Source organism: Emys orbicularis, chromosome 2, assembly GCF_028017835.1.
Source record: "Emys orbicularis isolate rEmyOrb1 chromosome 2, rEmyOrb1.hap1, whole genome shotgun sequence".
NCBI classification, from domain to species: domain Eukaryota; kingdom Metazoa; phylum Chordata; order Testudines; family Emydidae; genus Emys; species Emys orbicularis.
The window spans coordinates 204,716,170-204,735,034 of NC_088684.1; the positions used below are offsets into that span (position 1 = coordinate 204,716,170).

The 18,865-nt window shown below is 44.6% G+C and overlaps 1 protein-coding gene across 1 annotated transcript in view; it reads left to right on the top strand.

Annotated features, from left to right (window-relative positions):
* AOAH (acyloxyacyl hydrolase) overlaps positions 1-18,865 on the top strand; it is a 123,728-nt gene that overhangs the window by 24,059 nt on the left and 80,804 nt on the right. Inside the window, exon 5 of the mRNA XM_065399069.1 lies at positions 11,635-11,694. Coding sequence (XP_065255141.1) covers positions 11,635-11,694 — 60 coding nt within the window. The remainder of the gene's footprint in view (positions 1-11,634; positions 11,695-18,865) is intronic.

The window sequence follows — 18,865 nt, forward strand, 5'->3', positions numbered from 1 at the left end:
ACATCCAGTTTTTCAAGTAAAAAACTAATACACACATACACAAACCCAAACTTTCAAACTTAGATGCCCAAAGTTAGGTACTTACATGCATATTTAAGCACCTAAATAGAAATGGTTTGATTTTTCAAAGGTGCTAAGCATGCCCATGTTCCATTGTCGTCTGTGAGATATATTGGGTTGCCCAGCACATTTGAAAATCAATCCATAGATTTAGGCAGCCATTTTTGAAAATCTATAGAACCTTGGACAGAATTCAGAAATCTAAATCTGAGTAAAATGTTGTGCGTGGTCTCTGATCCAACGCCCACTAAAGTCAATCGGAGCCTTTCTATTGGCTTCAGTGGGCTTTGAATCAAGTCCAGAAGAAGCGAGCTGGCTTTAATTCTGTTGCTGTTTAGAAGGGGGAAAATAGAGGAGAGGGGGGCAACCTCGCTCAGCTCCGGTGCTGTGCTGCCAAGACTTTATCAAAGTGGTTCCCTCAATAATATTCTGACGCTGCTGGCAACTTGTTCTTTGGGTAAAATACCCCTTCCACCTTTCCACAAACTGCATCAATCCTATACTCCTCCTGCCTTCCTCCAAAAATCCACCAGTCCCATACTCTTCTCTACAAATAAATCCACCGTTGCTTCCACCCCGGCACCTGCCCCAGTATCTCCTGGATCACTGGGCTTTCCCCTCCCCAGCACTCACAGCAGCAATGGTGGTGTCAGTAGCTGCAGGGTTAGTGATAGTGCTGCAGCAGCAGTTTGGCCCTGCTTCTTTCTTTCTTGTGTGTTCCAGGAGCAGTGGGTAGGGAGGGACTATGTGGTGCATCCTCTATGCGCTCCTAGCAACATTGGTGGGGCAGGCAGAAGGGCAGTTCCCTTCCAGAAGGTGCCAGGGCAATAGTTGATGCACCTGTAGTGGTCTAGATTTTTATCTGGATGGTGTGCCTGTACAGGGGAGGAAGGAGGAGCAAGAGCTTCCCTCAGACCTCTGCATGCGCAAGACTACCTTGGACCTAGGTCAGCAGCAAACACCTACCCTCTGGAACAAGGGGAAAGCTGGAGTGAACTGTGCCTAAAGAGAGCAGAGAAGTGTCTCCGAAAGCATAGTGCACCGTATACCCTAGGGCTGTACCTAAAGACTGTACCTACCCCTGAGCCAGCAGCAGTTGGGTTAGTTCCAGCCTCAGAGAAGGCTAAAAATTTTAACAAGCCAAGATGGCCACAGTATATTTTGCCACTCCCTCCACCTAAAATAATGTATCCCTGTCCACCATTTTCACACTGCTGTGCAGAGAGTCAGCCTAAGAACTCTGGGAGGGGTTAGTGAGGTGATTTGGGGATACACCCACATTTAACTGACTTTTTGTATAAATAAGTGTGTGGGATGAAATCTGACCCATTGAAGTCAATGGCTATCCTCCCATTGACTTCAATAAGGCCAAGACTTCATCCTGTGTGTCTGCATATTTGATATTTGGTTCACCCCCACCAGTCTCCTACAGCAGAAGTGGAACCCTTCTGCCTGCCTCTTCGAACCCTAGAGAGCTGTTCACATTGATTACATTTTTCAGACTAAATCATCAAACAAAATGGCTGGAAACTTTTCTTAAAAGTCAAGATTTGGCCCAGCCCAGTGTTATTTTGGGGCTCATGCAAATCCTCTCCAGTAATAAGTTTGCTTATTACTCTTTCTGACAGACTTCATTTGTCTCTCATCACCAGCTGGGCAGATCAATTAACAAAGAGGTTTTTCCTCCCGAACTTTTCCCCTGAATCTTTAACTATTTGGATGCCCCAAGAAACTACCGAATGGAGGAGGGGAAGGTGTTTCATTTAGAAACCATGCTCTAATGGCTGATAAATTGCCCACGGTAATTCTGTGACAAGTAACACTGCTTAAAGACGAATTGTGGGTGAAAACTTTAATATGCAGTCAGGGACTCAGATGCATAAAACCCAGTTTACCTCACATTTGCTCCTTCAGTTTGTAGTTTGATTGATCATTTCAGTTATATGAGCATGCAAATGTTGGCTAAGTTCCCTGCCAAGTTTGAACAAGATTTTAATACTAACGACTGTTTCGTTCAACTCTACTGATTTTCAGGTACACCATTTATGCATTTGGATGCACGCTTTCCCAGGGTTAGTGCAATATTTGTACTGGCAAAGTGAATGCAATAAATATGTAGTTGCTTTTCTTTATAGGACAGCATAATTTTTGTTTTTAATTACCTTTATGACAACAAATATTAATGGCACTTTGATGTTTAACAGTTTTTTCAATCAATAATTTTCATTTTTGGTAATGTTGATATTTATAAATGAACATGTTGCTGTACCAAGGGCAAATGTGCTCCGCAAATAAAACTCACTGTTCCAACAAATTAACATAAATTAAATTTTGTGCTAACCCTCCTGTAGCCATTAATGCTCCCTGATTATTATAGGAGACTCAGATAATTATGATTAAAAATACTGCTTTCTTCATGAAGCGTGAAATTCACTTAGCAGAGCAGGAGCTGTAGAATGTCCCAGAACAGTGGAACCAACTCTGTGTGGGTGGATGGCCATGGAGTGATTGTGCGGGGGAACTACCCATTTACTCTATGTAGTGGAACTGGGGGAGAGAGAAGGGGAAGGTGGCATGCTTTTCAAAGCTGCTCAAGGGATTTTGACACTGAGTCCCTATTAAAATAGGAGATGACTGTCTAAAGCCCCGTGCTGTCTTTTGGAAATCTCCTTATCTTAGTTATATACTGTGAAAACAAGAGGATTCCATGCCCATGCATTCATTATTGTACACTTCAGAGAATACTTTAGCAGCCCTGTAGCAATTCTGTATTGTGAGGCCTGTGAGGAGAATGGGCTCTTAGGATCTGGTATCCATTATTCTTTTTTGACTTGGTGAAAGCAATATGGATCAAAGTCGGAGGAAATACGCAAGCTGTGGTGTAGACTTATCTACACCCACTTACTGATGGGTTAGCCATTCTAAGTTCATAAAACTTACATACTTAGGAACCAGGTGATGGTGTAAATTAAAGCTTAGTAGTATGTTGTGAGGGACTCTTTGTCTGCTTTCCAGCACTGCTTTTAAAATGTTTCATGTCTGCATCCACTGCAGCTCAGTGTCTTTATCCAACATCGCTTGTCAGGGTTCTTGGTCTTTGAGAATTAAGTATCGGCAATACTAGAAAAGGTTTGCCAGTTTAGCTGTACCAGAAACCTTCCTCTTGTAGATGCAACTTATACTAGCATAAAAGTGCTTTTGATGGTATCGCTAGTACCAGTTCCCCCAGTGAAATAAGCTATTCTATCAAAAGCACTTTTATGCCAGTATAATAGTATTTACACTAGGGCTTTTTCCAGTATAGAAACGTTGCAAAAAAAAATCACACCCCTAATTGACATTATTGTCCCAACAAAAGTTTCGAGAGTAGACCTGGCCTCACACTTCTGATCTGAATACTATAATTATTACTCCTTCTCTAAGTGACACAGATTGATTTGCCAGAAATCTCAATAATATTGAAGGGAGTTAAGTGATTCTGACTTAACAGAATTTTTTGACAGGTGAATGAGACCAACAACGTAGCCTGTCATTTGTATTGGAATGGAAACTCTGTGGCCCATTGGCATGTTGATACATAAGTGAAACAGGGACCTGGATGCAAAGGATAGATAAGAACAAAGAAATTAATGGAAACAGGTTACTCTGCAAGCTGTAGTGTTTGATTGTTTCAGGCAACCTCAGACACTTGTGTGCACCCTGCTTCTGTCCACCAGAGATATTCTGGATTGTACCTGATTCAGTATCCAGACTACCCAAATCACTAGGAATACAAATCACTCAAGTGGAGAGAGAACTTTTATGTGTGTATCCTAGCTTCTGGCGAGGACATTCTCACTCAGTTTGTGGCTAGTTGTCAGAATTTCAGACTTGACATGCTAAGAGGAAATCAAATGTATATGAAAGAAGCAAATATTAAACAGAGCAAAACACAAAAATGTCCCACAAAATCTTCTTTACTTGTTCACCTATCTCCTCAGGTGTAAGTGTGAATTGTTATAGTTAGGGGTGGGACTGATCCAAGCCCCTTGATCTGAAAGGCTTCACCCAGAGTTCAGAAACAAACAGAGAGTGCACAGTTTGAGCAGTAACTCATTCCCACTCCACCTCACTTAGCTACAACTTGTTGGAAATAAATGAAATGCAAAAACCACAAAGAAAAAAGTAGTTCGTTCCCCAGGTGGTTCTCCACTTTTGTTGATACCTGTCATTACTACCATAAGTGTGGAGTTAACAAAGAGCGCGGGTGCACGCACACACACACACACACACATATATGTATGTGTGTGTGTGTGTATAATATCTACACAGCAGCTTCCCTCAAGCAGAATCCCAAAGCACTTCACAAATATTGGACATACAGTCACACTGAAGTGCAGACTCTTCCCGTCCAGATAAATATAAACTTGCATTGAACTTTTCTACTGAGCCTTCAAGCCCAGTGGATTTAAAGCTAGCAATTATGTTCTTATGGTGGATTGTAAGAGGGATTGATAGGGCATAGTCAAAAGGAGCAGTTTGTCCTGACTAACCATTTTGATCAGCAGCAAAGCACTCACACAGTTGTGATCTGATAGTATAATTTTCCTTTCAGTTTGAAAACCGTTCAACATTAATTGATTTCTTAGTTCACTGATTCTTATAATTCACAGAAAGAAGGCAGGGATTCCTTCCACAGCAAGGTTAGTGGGGCATATGCTCAGCTCTTTCATTCCAAACGCGAATGACAAAGGCTGAGGGGATCAGGAGAATGTGCCCCTGACTGATATGACTGGTTATCAAAGATGGCCTAATAAAAGCAGAACAACACATGGGATTCATTGTAATTGTTGTGGAAGAGTATTATTTAAAAAGTAAGTTGTATAAAGGGTGGGTATTAAGATGTTGCTCTTATGAAAGTTCACAAATTTGTCTTAAGTTCTGGGCCTGTCCTGCAAGCAATCTGCAGAGTCAATCTCCAAAGGCACCTTACAAAACTGAACCCCAATTACAGGGGTCTCTGACTTCGGTGAAATGTAAACTTGGAAGATCTTTCTCACATCAATATAGCTACCCTTTCCCCCCTACTGAAACTTTTTAATGTATTGACATTTTAATAGGTAAAAAATTAACATTTTCATACATAAAGGAAAGAGAGTATAAGTATGTTCCAGAGTACACTGCCATTCACTAACGGAGATACCCTCTCCTCAGTATCCTGCATAAATCGGATTAATATTGTTTACAATAGAGGGGAGAACAGTTCCCCAATAGCTTAGCTACAGTGGCTTAGATTCTATTCTCAATTACACCCCAGTCAACACGATCAGTAGGGATATCCGAGTGTAACTACCAACAGTGTGGTTCTTCTGTACAAGGACTGGGAAAGAATTCCCAAAGGTGGGGAGGGGGAGGGAGCGGAGGCTTCACACCACAGTATGGTGCAGAGGTCTACTCCATAGTGTCTCTCTGTGCTTCAGCATTCATGCAAGGGTTGGAGGCAGGGCTGAAAGTTCTACTGTCTGAGGCCAGAGTATTTTTTGTGCTGTGAGGGTGGCTTCTCAGCTGCTCCACTACTCACTTCCTTCTGCACTTTTCTCAGGCCAGTCTGTCTGGACTGAAGATTTTGGCGCAATGTAACCAAAATAAGAAAATGCATCTGGACAAATTCTATAAGGGAGGCACAAAATAGGTGTAAAATGAAACTGCAGGTAGAAATTAGTTGTGGTCAATGGTGCACACCAGATTTTTGATTTTGCAAGGCTGAACAAGCAAAACAAGGGCCTGATCCAAAGATGCAATGAGCTCCCAGTGACCCTCAGTATCAAGCCCTAATATTAGGTGTAGTCCCAAGTGTAGTGTCAGAGTGCAGGTTTGACAAGCCAGGTTTGCTTCACAATGTATCTTGCAGATGCCTAGTCACAGATCTCTGTGACACACTACACACAGCAGTTGTTACAGATTAGTGGAGCTGCTGATAAGAACCTAGACATTGATAAAAACTAGACCCCTTGCTGTTTCCTTTTGTATCCAGACTGCCCGCTTTGTCCTAATAGTATTGCTGAATATTTGGCAGATCCTGGCTGTGAGAGCCAGTGTTGATGTGGATTTGACCTTCACAGAACATGGCATAGATTACCTCCTACTGCCATATGAGCAGGTCTCTGTATTACTGCTGTCATTCAAGTTCATGGTGCCTGATGCATGTGAATTCCCTTGTGAATGGGATTGGTTGGATAGATGGCCCAGTAATATTTCTTGTTCCAAAGAGTGACACTTCCACTGCAATTGGGGGTGGCTATGTGGGTCTTTGTGTGCTGCTGCCAAGTGTCAGGGATATTAGTGTAGTTGCATTTGACCCACTTGTACAAATGCAGGAGAGGCTTTTCTCCTTGACATGCCCTCTTTTTGGCCAATCTGTCCCTCTGTTCTGCTATTCCTCCCTGTGTAAGTAAATTTACTGCCTTTTGGACATCCACAGAATGCCTCATTAGAACATGTGCAAGTGGATTGCGTCACAGGGTGACACTGGGCCTTTGAGAGGGAGCAGGGCCAGTGTACCTGTGCTTTATCAGCACACTCCAATTTGGCCAATTAAGAGGGCTTTAAAGAGGGCACCTGTGCCCAGAGTAGGAAGGGTGGGGGAAGAGACCAAAGAAGGAGAGTCTGGGTGAATCAGGCCTAAGGGCGAGAGAGAGAGAGAGAGCAGATCTGAGACCTGAGACTCTCCCCACCTGCTCCCTGAGAATAAGGGGAGAAGAAGTGGGAAGTTCTCTGGGAGTGACAGCCAGATGCCTCTGGAAGGGGGAGGCAGAGGGAAAGGGAGGGAGACTTGGTGGAAGAGTATCAGAGGGGTAGCCGTGTTAGTCTGAATCTGTAAAAAGCAACAGAGGGTCCTGTGGCACCTTTAAGACTAACAGAAGCCTGAAGCCCATAGCGCTCGGGCAGCTCGGCTCTTAAACAGAGCCGAAGAGTCAGGGGAGGAGCAGAGCAGCCGCGGGAGGGGAAGTGCCCGGCCGGCATTTTCCCGGACATGTTCGGCTTTTTGGCAATTCCCCCCGGACGGGGGTTTGATTACCAAAAAGCCGGACATGTCCGGGAAAAACAGGACGTACGGTAACCCTAGCTTAGCCCTAGGGTGACCAGAGGGCAAGTGTGAAAATTTGGGATGGGGGTGGGGGGTAATAGGTGCCTATATAAGAAAAAGGCCCAAAATTGGGACTGTCCCTATAAAATCAGGACATCTGGTCACTCTTCTTAGCCCTCTGGCCAAGTCACAACAAACACAACCCCCTCTGGCATACCAAAGTTGAAACTAAAAAGTCTCCACCAAACAAAAAGGTCCCTCTGCCCTTTGGGGATTCTCTTTAACGCACCTGCAGGGCCCTGTTCCCAGCCTGTTTCTAGGCTCGGTGCCTCGTGTCCTTCCTGGCTCTGGTATAGAGCTCTGGGTCCCCAGGCTGGCTCCTCTGGAATATCCTTTTCCTTACAGACCCTGGCTCAGGGCTTTCCACAGGAGCCTGTGGTTCCAACTCATGGGATCTCTCTTCCACCAAGCAACAGAGGGTCCTGGTGCACCTTTAAGACTAACAGAAGTATTGGGAGCATAAGCTTTCGTGGGTAAGAACCTCACTTCTTCAGATGCAAGTAATGGAAATCTCCAGAGGCAGGTATAAATCAGTATGGAGATAACGAGGTTAGTTCAATCAGGGAGGGTGAGGTGCTCTGCTAGCAGTTGAGGTGTGAACACCAAGGGAGGAGAAACTGCTTCTGTAGTTGGATAGCCATTCACAGTCTTTGTTTAATCCTGATCTGATGGTGTCAAATTTGCAAATGAACTGGAGCTCAGCAGTTTCTCTTTGGAGTCTGGTCCTGAAGTTTTTTTGCTGTAAGATGGCTACCTTAACATCTGCTATTGTGTGGCCAGGGAGGTTGAAGTGTTCTCCTACAGGTTTTTGTATATTGCCATTCCTGATATCTGACTTGTGTCCATTTATCCTCTTGCGTAGTGACTGTCCAGTTTGGCCAATGTACATAGCAGAGGGGCATTGCTGGCACATGATGGCATATATAACATTGGTGGACGTGCAGGTGAATGAGCCGGTGATGTTGTAGCTGATCTGGTTAGGTCCTGTGATAGTGCTGCTGGTGTAGATATGTGGGCAGAGTTGGCATCGAGGTTTGTTGCATGGGTTGGTTCCTGAGTTAGAGTTGTTATGGTGCGGTGCATGGTTGCTGGTGAGAATATGCTTAAGGTTGGCGGGTTGTCTGTGGGCGAGGACTGGCCTGCCTCCCAAGGTCTGTGAAAGTGAGGGATCATTGTCCAGGATGGGTTGTAGATCACTGATGATGCGTTGGAGAGGTTTAAGCTGAGGGCTGTAGGTGATGGCTAGTGGAGTTCTGTTGGTTTCTTTTTTGGGCCTGTCTTGTAGCAGGAGGCTTCTGGGTACACGTCTGGCTCTGTTGATTTGTTCCTTTATTTCCTTGTGTGGGTATCGTAGTTTTGAGAATGGAGAATGAAGATCTTGTAGGTGTTGGTCTCTGTCTGAGGGGTTGGAGCAGATGCGGTTGTACCTCAGTGCTTGGCTGTAGACGATGGATCGTGTGGTGTGTCTGGGGTGGAAGCTGGAGGCATGAAGGTAGGCATAGCGGTCGGTGGGTTTTCGGTATAGGGTGGTGTTAACGTGGCCATTGCTTATTTGTACTGTGGTGTCCAGGAAGTGGACCTCCCGTGTAGATTGGTCCAGGCTGAGGTTGATGGTGGGGTGGAAGCTGTTGAAATCATGGTGGAATTCTTCCAGGGTCTCCTTCCCATGGGTTCAGATGATGAAGATGTCATCAATGTAGCGTAGGTAGAGAAGGGGCGTGAGTGGACGAGAGCTGAGGAAGCGTTGTTCCAGGTCAGCCATAAAGATGTTGGCACATTGTGGGGCCATGCGGGAGCCCATAGCGGTGCCACTGGTCTGGAGGTATATATTGTCACCAAATTTGAAATAATTGTGCGTGAGGATAAAGTCACAGAGCTCAGCAATAAGTTGTGCTGTGTCATCATCAGGGATACTGTTCCTGACAGCTTGTATTCCATCTGTGTGTGGGATGTTTGTGTAGAGAGCCTCTACATCCATGGTGGCAAGGATGGCATTTTCTTGGAGGTCACCAATGCATTGTAGTTTTCCTGAGACCTCCCAGAAAACGCCATCCCACATATCTACACCAGCAGCACTATCACAGGACCTAACCAGATCAGCTACAACATCACCGGCTCATTCACCTGCACGTCCACCAATGTTATATATGCCATCATGTGCCAGCAATGCCCCTCTGCTATGTACATTGGCCAAACTGGACAGTCACTACGCAAGAGGATAAATGGACACAAGTCAGATATCAGGAATGGCAATATACAAAAACCTGTAGGAGAACACTTCAACCTCCCTGGCCACACAATAGCAGATGTTAAGGTAGCCATCTTACAGCAAAAAAACTTCAGGACCAGACTCCAAAGAGAAACTGCTGAGCTCCAGTTCATTTGCAAATTTGACACCATCAGATCAGGATTAAACAAAGACTGTGAATGGCTATCCAACTACAGAAGCAGTTTCTCCTCCCTTGGTGTTCACACCTCTACTGCTAGCAGAGCACCTCACCCTCCCTGATTGAACTAATCTCGTTATCTCCATACTGATTTATACCTGCCTCTGGAGATTTCCATTACTTGCATCTGAAGAAGTGAGGTTCTTACCCACGAAAGCTTATGCTCCAATACTTCTGTTAGTCTTAAAGGTGCCACAGGACCCTCTGTTGCTTGGTGGAAGAGAGATCCCATGAGTTGGAACCACAGGCTCCTGTGGAAAGCTCTGAGCCAGGGTCTGTAAGGAAAAGGATATTCCAGGGGAGCCAGCCTGGGGACCCAGAGCTCTATACCAGAGCCAGGAAGGACACGAGGCACCGAGCCTAGAAACAGGCTGGGAACAGGGCCCTGCAGGTGCGTTAAAGAGAATCCCCAAAGGGCAGAGGGACCTTTTTGTTTGGTGGAGACTTTTTAGTTTCAACTTTGGTATGCCAGAGGGGGTTGTGTTTGTTGTGACTTGGCCAGAGGGCTAAGAAGAGTGACCAGATGTCCCGATTTTATAGGGACAGTCCCAATTTTGGGCCTTTTTCTTATATAGGCACCTATTACCCCCCACCCCCATCCCAATTTTTCACACTTGCCCTCTGGTCACCCTAGGGCTAAGCTAGGGTTACCGTACGTCCTGTTTTTCCCGGACATGTCCGGCTTTTTGGTAATCAAACCCCCGTCCGGGGGGAATTGCCAAAAAGCCGAACATGTCCGGGAAAATGCCGGCCGGGCACTTCCCCTCCCGCGGCTGCTCTGCTCCTCCCCTGACTCTTCGGCTCTGTTTAAGAGCCGAGCTGCCCGAGCGCTATGGGCTTCAGGCAGCCCCCTTGCCTCCGGACCACAGCCGCCGGCAGGGCACTTCCCTTCCCGGGCTCCGGCGGCGCAGGGTCCGGAGGCAAGGGGGCTGCCCGAAGCCGGTAGCGCTCGGGCAGCTCGGCTCTTAAACAGAGCCGAAGAGTCAGGGGAGGAGCAGAGCCTCCGGCCGCGGCGGCTCTGCTCCTCCCCTGACTCTTCGGCTCTGTTTAAGAGCCGAGAGCTACGGGCTTCGGGCAGCCCCCTTGCCTCCGGACCCTGCGCCGCCGGAGCCCGGGAGGAGAAGTGCCCGGCCGGGGGCGCAGGGTCCGGAGGCATGGGGGCTGCCCGAAGCCCGAGCGCTACCGGCTTCACGGTTTGCCGGGCAGCCTCCAGACCCTGCGCCCCCGGCTGGGCCCTTCCCCTCCCGGGCTCCAGCTGCGCTGGGGAAGCGCCGGCCGGGGGCGCAGGGTCTGGGGGCTGCCCGGCAAACCGTGAATCCGGTAGCGCTCGGGCAGCCCTTTTCGCGTGGCTGGGAGTGGGAGGGAGGAGGGGGCGGGGTTGGGGCGGGGAAGGGGCGGGGCTGGGGGTGGGAAATGAGTGGGGCCAGGGCCCCGTGGAGGGTCCTCTTTTTTTATTTGTTAAATATGGTAACCCTAGCTAAGCCACATCTCCAGCACAAATTGGTGTGTGGAGAGCTGAGGAGATCGACCTCTGGGAGGGAAACTGAGGCAAAGAGTACTGGCAGTGCCACATTCAACCAACAGGGAACACTACAGAGCTACGACAGATGGCAAATCTGAACTGATTTGTTTTCTGGAGACTGGGTGGTTCTTGCATCCTTACATCCTAGTTCTGGCCATCTTGAATCCAACAAATAGATTGCACTTCTGTATGAGTTGTTGAATTTTGTCCACTGTCACTAAGACAGCGTAGCTAAGATATGAATCCCAAATCTTAAACTGAGCTGGACTTCATCTAAGAAAATAAATGGTGCCCTGGAGTTTAATACATGGTGATTAGATAATTGATTATTAGTCCAATAAAAAGTAGTGAATGATTTATTTGTAGATCCATCCTTCATTTTTGTGCCATGACTAATGACAGAAAGAGAGAAAATATTGGGGGGAAAATATATAGGTAATGCAAAATTGATATATTTTGTTTTTCTCTTGCTGTTTTAGATGGGGCTGAATAAGGCCGTAAGGAAAGCAAACAGGATTGTCAGGAATTCCACAGTTCTGGTAAGAAATAAGGGTCAAAAGGTATTTTACGTTGTGACTGCATTTATTAGGGATAGGTAGCCTCAATTTGCATAATTTCAAAACCGTTTGAACCTCATAAATTTGAAATGCTGACTCAGACTTTAGTATTTATTGGTTCTGCACTGTGGTTAGGTGAGACTGAATACAGGAATAAAGAAGGAGCAAAGAGAATATCGAGTGTAAAAATAGGTGGAAAATACAGCAGAATGAAAAACAAATGCAGAGAGACTGTATGGGAAAATAAAAAATAGAGCCAGCAAGACCAAAACTGTAATGAAAAGTAAAAGAGTCTAGATCCTCTTAAGCTGTAAATAGGTATAGCTGATTTACACATCAGCTCTGGTGCAGTACCATACTGGCACACAGTTGGTGCTAGATTAACTCTTTGATGATTCATCCATCCTTAATACATAGCATTTTTTTAAAAAGAGGAGAGGGGGAAATAAAAAAGCTAGAATTACTGTATATGAATAAAAACCTGCTGAGCTCTAATTAGTTTTATTAAGCCTGCCAACCTGATAATGGTTCAAGAAGCTCCCTGAACTCAGACTCAGTGCCCATGTTCAGATCCTCATCTGAGTGTTTACTGCAGCGTTATGCCTCATTATTATTTATTACTATGTTGTTTGCGTTTGTTTATGCACAACCCTATGCTGACAGCATCACTCGTGTTGAATAGTGCTCACTCACACAAGTAACCTCATTGAACCCCATAGGGCCTCCATGGGAGTGTAAGGGTGGCAGGAATCCAGGTAATAAACACAAAACACCATAACGCTGCAGTGCTTAGAAGTCGGCTTCAGTAGCCAGATGTCAGATGCTTTGGTTCAAATCCTATTTAGATTCTTTACAGAAGCAGAAGTTTCCAGAGCCTGTCAGTTCTGTCCAGGGCTCTTCCTCCAGCTGGGTCTCCAGATCTGCTGCTGCTGCTCCAGCCCTGCCTAGTATCAGGGGGTAGCCGTGTTAGTCTGTATCCACAAAAACAACAAGGAGTCCGGTGGCACCTTAAAGACTAACAGATTTATTTGGGCATAAGCTTTCATGGGTAAAAAACCTCACTTCTTCAGATGCATGGAGTGAAAGTTACAGATGCAGGCATTATATACTGACACACGGAGAGCAGGGAGTTACTTCGCAAGTGGAGAACCAGTGTTGACAGGGCTAATTCAATCAGGGTGGATGTAGTCCACTCCCAATAATAGATGAGGAGGTGTCAATTCCAGGAGAGGCAAAGCTGCTTTTGTAATGAGCCAGCCACTCCCAGTCCCTATTCAAGCCCAAATTAATGGTGTTAAGTTTGCAAATGAATTGTAGTTCTGCTGTTTCTCTTTGAAGTCTGTTTCTGAACTTTTTTTTTGTTCAAGAATAGTTACTTTTAAATCTGTTATAGAATGTCCAGGGAGATTGAAGTCTTCACCTACTGGCTTTTGTATGTTACCATTCCTGATGTCCAATTTGTGTCCATTTATTCTTTTACGTAGGGACTGTCCGGTTTGGCCGATGTGTGTTTCAGTTACACTTTTCTTCCTAACCCACCATCACTCCAACCTTTTCTGCATGTGCAGTCCTCTGGCTAGTAGAGATAGGCCTAAACCAAATCCCTGGATCTGAACACCCCTGCGTTTTGGAGTTCTTTGAAATCCAAACATGTTTATGGTGGGCTGAACCAAACAAAATGCCTGGCTCCAACCAGCCTTGAACACTGGAGTTTGAAACCTCACATTTTGAGCCCTGCACCCATTTCTAATAGGTAGCAGCGAAAGGAAGTGCAACTTTTTTGCTGGTGGCTAGCTATGCCTTCAGTTTTATGAGTCAAGTAAGCCATGGAGTTTGCTTCCAATTTTCTTCAGGCATTTGATTACTGAACAAACATTTTTTGCTCTTTGCAAAGAAATTATTGATATTGTTTCTTCCTGAATCCTCACTGTGATGCTGCTCACAGGAATGAAAATTGAGATTCCTAATTAGCCATTGGGCTACTGCCAAACTGTGATGCCAAGGAAATAAATAATACACTAAATAAGGGCTTCAGCTCATGTGGAGCAGCAACAACAGGACCATGCTCATTATATCTATCCACATATCTATTCAAGTGACACCATCATAGGGCCTAATCACATCAGCTATACCATCAGGGGCTCGTTCACCTGCACATCTACCAATGTGATATATGCCATCATGTGCCAGCAATGCCCCTCTGCCATGTACATTGGCCAAACCGGACAGTCTCTACGCAAAAGAATTAATGGACACAAATCTGACATCAGGAACCATAATACTCAAAAACCAGTGGGAGAACACTTTAACCTGTCTGGCCATTCTTTGACAGACCTGCGGGTGGCTATCTTAAAACAGAAAAACTTCAAAAACAGACTCCAACGAGAGACTGCTGAGCTGGAATTGATATGCAAACTAGACACAATCAACTCAGGGCTAAATAGGGATTGGGAATGGCTGAGCCATTACAAACATTGAATCTATCTCCCCTTGTAAGTATTCTCACACTTGCTTCTTATCAAACTGTCTGTACTGGGCTATCTTGATTATCACTTCAAAAGTTTTTTTTTTTTTTTTTTTTTTTTTTCCTCCTCTCTTACTTAATTGGCCTCTCAGACTTGGTAAGACAACTCCCACCTGTTCATGCTCTCTGTATGTGTGTATATATATCTCCTCAATATATGTTTCACTCTATATGCATCCGAAGAAGTGGGTTGTAGCCCACGAAAGCTTATGCTCTAATAAATTTGTTAGTCTCTAAGGTGCCACAAGTACTCCTATACTTTCCATTGAATATCATGTTATTGATGGTCAAATATTTCCTCCCAAATTGCATGAAGTTTCTATTTTTTCCCATCACTGGAGAAATGTAAAACTGTATAAGGTTTGGGGTTTAGTAATGCAGAGACCTCAGCCTGCTTAGTGTCAGGAGGAAAAAACATTTTAACCTTATATTAAAGACACAGGAGAAAAGACTTAAAGCATTTGAAATGTAAAGTGCTAAGCAAGGCTTTCACTTTAAGAACATCCCTTGCTCACATTCCCTTTAGCTGGAGAGAACGTTTTGACAGTCTTTTACATGATATTAAAGAGGATGATAACTGTCCTTGAGGGAGAGGTCGGGGAAAGAGAAAAGGTGAGTTGAGAGGGACTGGAGCCATTGTTGCTGCGGCTGCTGTTAAAGTCCAATCCCATTTCTTAAAAGACAAAGCAAGACACACACACACAAGATGGGAGAGAAAAGAACAGCAAACATAGAAAACACAGTTTCTGTCTCTGGTGTTGACTCTCTCTTGCAATCTCACTGCTCGAGAAACACGTGCATGGAACACAGTCTTACTAGCCACTCCAAAACCTGGCAACTTGGGCCAGGATTGGGCTGTTTGGGGCATTGTTTTTATCTGCCTCTCTGGTCACAGGCTTACAATAGTGTTGTGAAATATGCAATCTTGGCTGGCTAAGCCAGACTCTTATTAGATGGAAGGAAAAAGGAGAGGGATAGGAATGAGAAGAAATAAGGTGGGGAAAGAAAAGGACACACTGAGGAGAAAGGGAGTGAAAAAGTCTCACCTCCCAGGTGGTTGTCAGGATTTAGCTGCAGCCAGTGGAGGTGGTGATGTCATCTGGGTCCCTCTCTCTGGCCTAGTCTGGTCAGAACATGTCTCAGGATTAGGAAGAAGACAGCCCAGTGGTGACTGGGTCCCAGGAGACAGTGGTGGTGGCAGCCATGATGGTAAAGCTCGCTCCTGCTGGTTCGCCCATCTCCCAGTCAGTAGCTGTTAATGGACAAATTCTTCTTCCTTTCCCCACAAAATCGTCTTTTCTTTTAAGGCTGCCAAGAGGGAATGATGGGCAGAGCAGTTCACCCTCTCATTTTGTTCACCAATTAAGCCTAATTTCTGACACACCAATTTTGGTCCATTGATTTATCGGTCCCATGTCTCTTTGTTTCCATGAGTTATACCAGTTGGCCTTTTTGTTTGAATTCATTCTTTCTTTCTGTCTCCTGTTTGGACCTTTTCCCATCAACATTTTGGTGTTATAGGTTATTGTGACCTTTTATGAATTTTCACTCACTTTTCACAGTTGATCTCACAATTAGGGTAAATGTATAGGCTCATTTATCACAACAGGGCTAGGCAGATGATGGCCCTGAGACAGGATGAACAATCTTTCAGTTATTTCTCAAAATACTAGTTTTCTCATTCACTGTTCAATGAATAATGAGCATGAATTGTTTAAGACAGACAACTACATGGTCCCAAATCAAAATTGCATTAAAATAAATGTTTTAATAAATTGGTTAGGCCCATCCTGTAGTTAATCCTAGCATACTTTTAGCAATTACCTCACAGCTATCCTTATTGAAACATATTTTAAAGCTACAAATTAATTAAAATTAATATAATTTCCAAGGGTTTAATGATCTTTTTTGACTCTCCATACAAAAAAGTGCAACCATACACTTTCAGTCTGATCGAGTTTTATTTTAGATTAAGGGTAACAACAAAGAAGAAAACAAAAGATAAGATCACTCTTCAGAGAGCACTGTGTGTGTGTGTGTGGTCTCTGTAAAATGCTGCATCGAGTGTGCTTCCCAAAATGGCAGCTGACCCAGCAGACAGACAGATTTGTCAGAAATTGCCTGGCCAACTCAAAAATGTCTGAATAGAAGATCATTTCAAATCATACCGTTTCTTTAAGCACAGCCCTGTATAGAGAGCAGGGGGAGCCGCATTGCCCCAAAGGGAGCCAGAGAGAGTTCCCTTGTGTGCACAGGGTGTGTGTAGGCTGTAGGATGGTGCAGTCTGCTCCCCTCAGTTCACCAACCCTGTACTGTGGGCCAGTGTGTGTATGTTGGGGATGGGATTGTGGGGGTGTAGCCATCTCCTACTCGCTAGGGACACAGAGATGAAAGTATCCCTGCAGTCCCCTGAGTGAAAGTACTTCAGTTGTTAGCTGGCCTGCACATGGGCTATGCAAGGGGAGGAGACCTATTGTGTACACATAGAAGAACTAGCTATAATCTCTTTTTTGTGTCTTCAGAGTCTTCAATGCAACCATCACCTCAGCTGCTTCTGCCCAAGGTGGGATGTCTGCTGTGTATGTGAAATCTTTGAAGTTAATGTGGCCTTGGTCTGAAGCTGTTTTAAAATGACAAACCAAAGGGAGGGGAGGAAAGTTTCTGTTCTACTTACAGCTACGTTTGGACTTAAATTTGACTGTAATTTATTTAAAGCACCAGATTGTCTTTCCAAAGAGACTTCAGATGTGGCTGTGTTAACATCAAAGGCTTTTGCACACTGCAGAACATCGTGACTTAGGGCTTGTTTACACCGGCACTTTACAGCGCTGCAACTTTCTCACTAAGGGATGTGAAAAAACACCCCCCTGAGCGCAGCAAGTTTCAGCGCTGTAAAGCGCCAGTGTAGACAGTGCGCCAGCACTGGGAGCCACGCTTCCAGTGCTGGTAGCTACACCCCTCGTGGAGATGGGTTTTTAAGAGCGCTCGCTGTGCCGTGATTACACAAGCCACGTTAAAGCGCTGCTCCTGCAGTGCTTTAATGGTGCCAGTGTGGACTAGCCCTTAGGCTGAAACTGAAAAACCTGAGTGAAGCTTAAGGTACTAAAAAATATTTTACAGTCTCTGTTGCTTTTGTATTCCTCATTTGGATTAGATTTACATGGTGGGGGGAGTCATTTAAAAAGTCAGATATATTTGTGCAAAGGTTTTTTTACAAAACTAAGTACAGTATATCCACACCTCCAAAGTTGTTTAAAACAATTACACAAGTTAGTTGGGGGGGGGTGTGTGTGTAAACCTCAGCTTTGTAAGTGGTATAGCATGTTAAAGTATCCCTTTATTGTGTGATATTTACACCTATTCATAGATTCCAAGCCCAGAAAGGACTATCTGTGATAAGCTAGTCTGACCTCCTGCATAACACACGTCAGAGAACTTCTCCCAAATAATTCCTTGAGCATATCTTTTAGAAAACCATCCAATCTTGATTTTAAAATGGTCAGTGAGGGAGACTCTACCATGACCCTTGGTAAATTGTTCCAATGGTTAATTACCCTCACTGTTAAAAATATACGGCCTATGTCCATTCTGAATTTATTTAGCTTCAATTTCCTGACATTGGATTGTGCTGAAGAGCCTATTATTAAATATTTATTCCCCATGTGGATACTTACAGACTATGATCAAGTCACCCCTTAACCTTCTCTTTGTTAAATAAGAACATAAGAATGGCCCTACTGGGTCAGACCAAAGGTCCATCTAGCCCAGTATCCTGTCTTCTGACAATGGCCAGTGCCAGGTGCCCCAGAGGGAATGAACAGAACAGGGAATCATCAAGTGATCCATCCCCTGTTGCTCATTCCCAGCTTCTGGCAAACAGAGGCTAGGGACACCATTCCTGCCCATCCTGGCTAATAGCCATTGATGGATCTATCCTCCATTAATTTATCTAGTTCTTTTTTGAACCCTGTTATGGTCTTGGCCTTCACAACATCCTTTGACAAGGAGTTCCACAGGTTGACTGCGTTGTGTGAAGAAATACTTCCTTTTATTTGTTTTAAACCTGCTGCCTATTAATTTCATTTGGTGACTCCTAGTTCTTGTGTTATGAGAAATAGTAAACAACACTTCCTTCTCTACTTTCTCTATATCAGTCATGATTTTATAGACCTCAATCATATCTCCCCTTAGCCATCTCCTTTCCAAGCTGAAAAGTCCCAGTCTTATTAATCTCTCCTTATATGGAAGCTGTTCCATACCCCTAATCATTTTTGTTGCCCTTTTCTGAACCTTTTCCAATTCCAATATATCTTTTTTGAGATGAGGCAACCACATCCGCACACAGTATTCAAGATGTGGGCGTACCATGGATTTATATAACGGCAACATGATATTTTCTGTCCTATTATCTATCCCTTTCTTTCTAGATGAGCTCTTTGAGTCTATCACTATAAGGCCTGTTTTCTAATACTATAATCATTTTCGTGGCTCTTCTCTGAACCCTTTCCAATTAGCACCTTGAATTATTGGCATCAGAACTGGACACAGTATTCCAGCAGCTGTCACACCAGTGCCAAAAACAGAGGTAAAGTAACCTCTCTGTTCCTACTCGAGATTCCCCTGGTTATG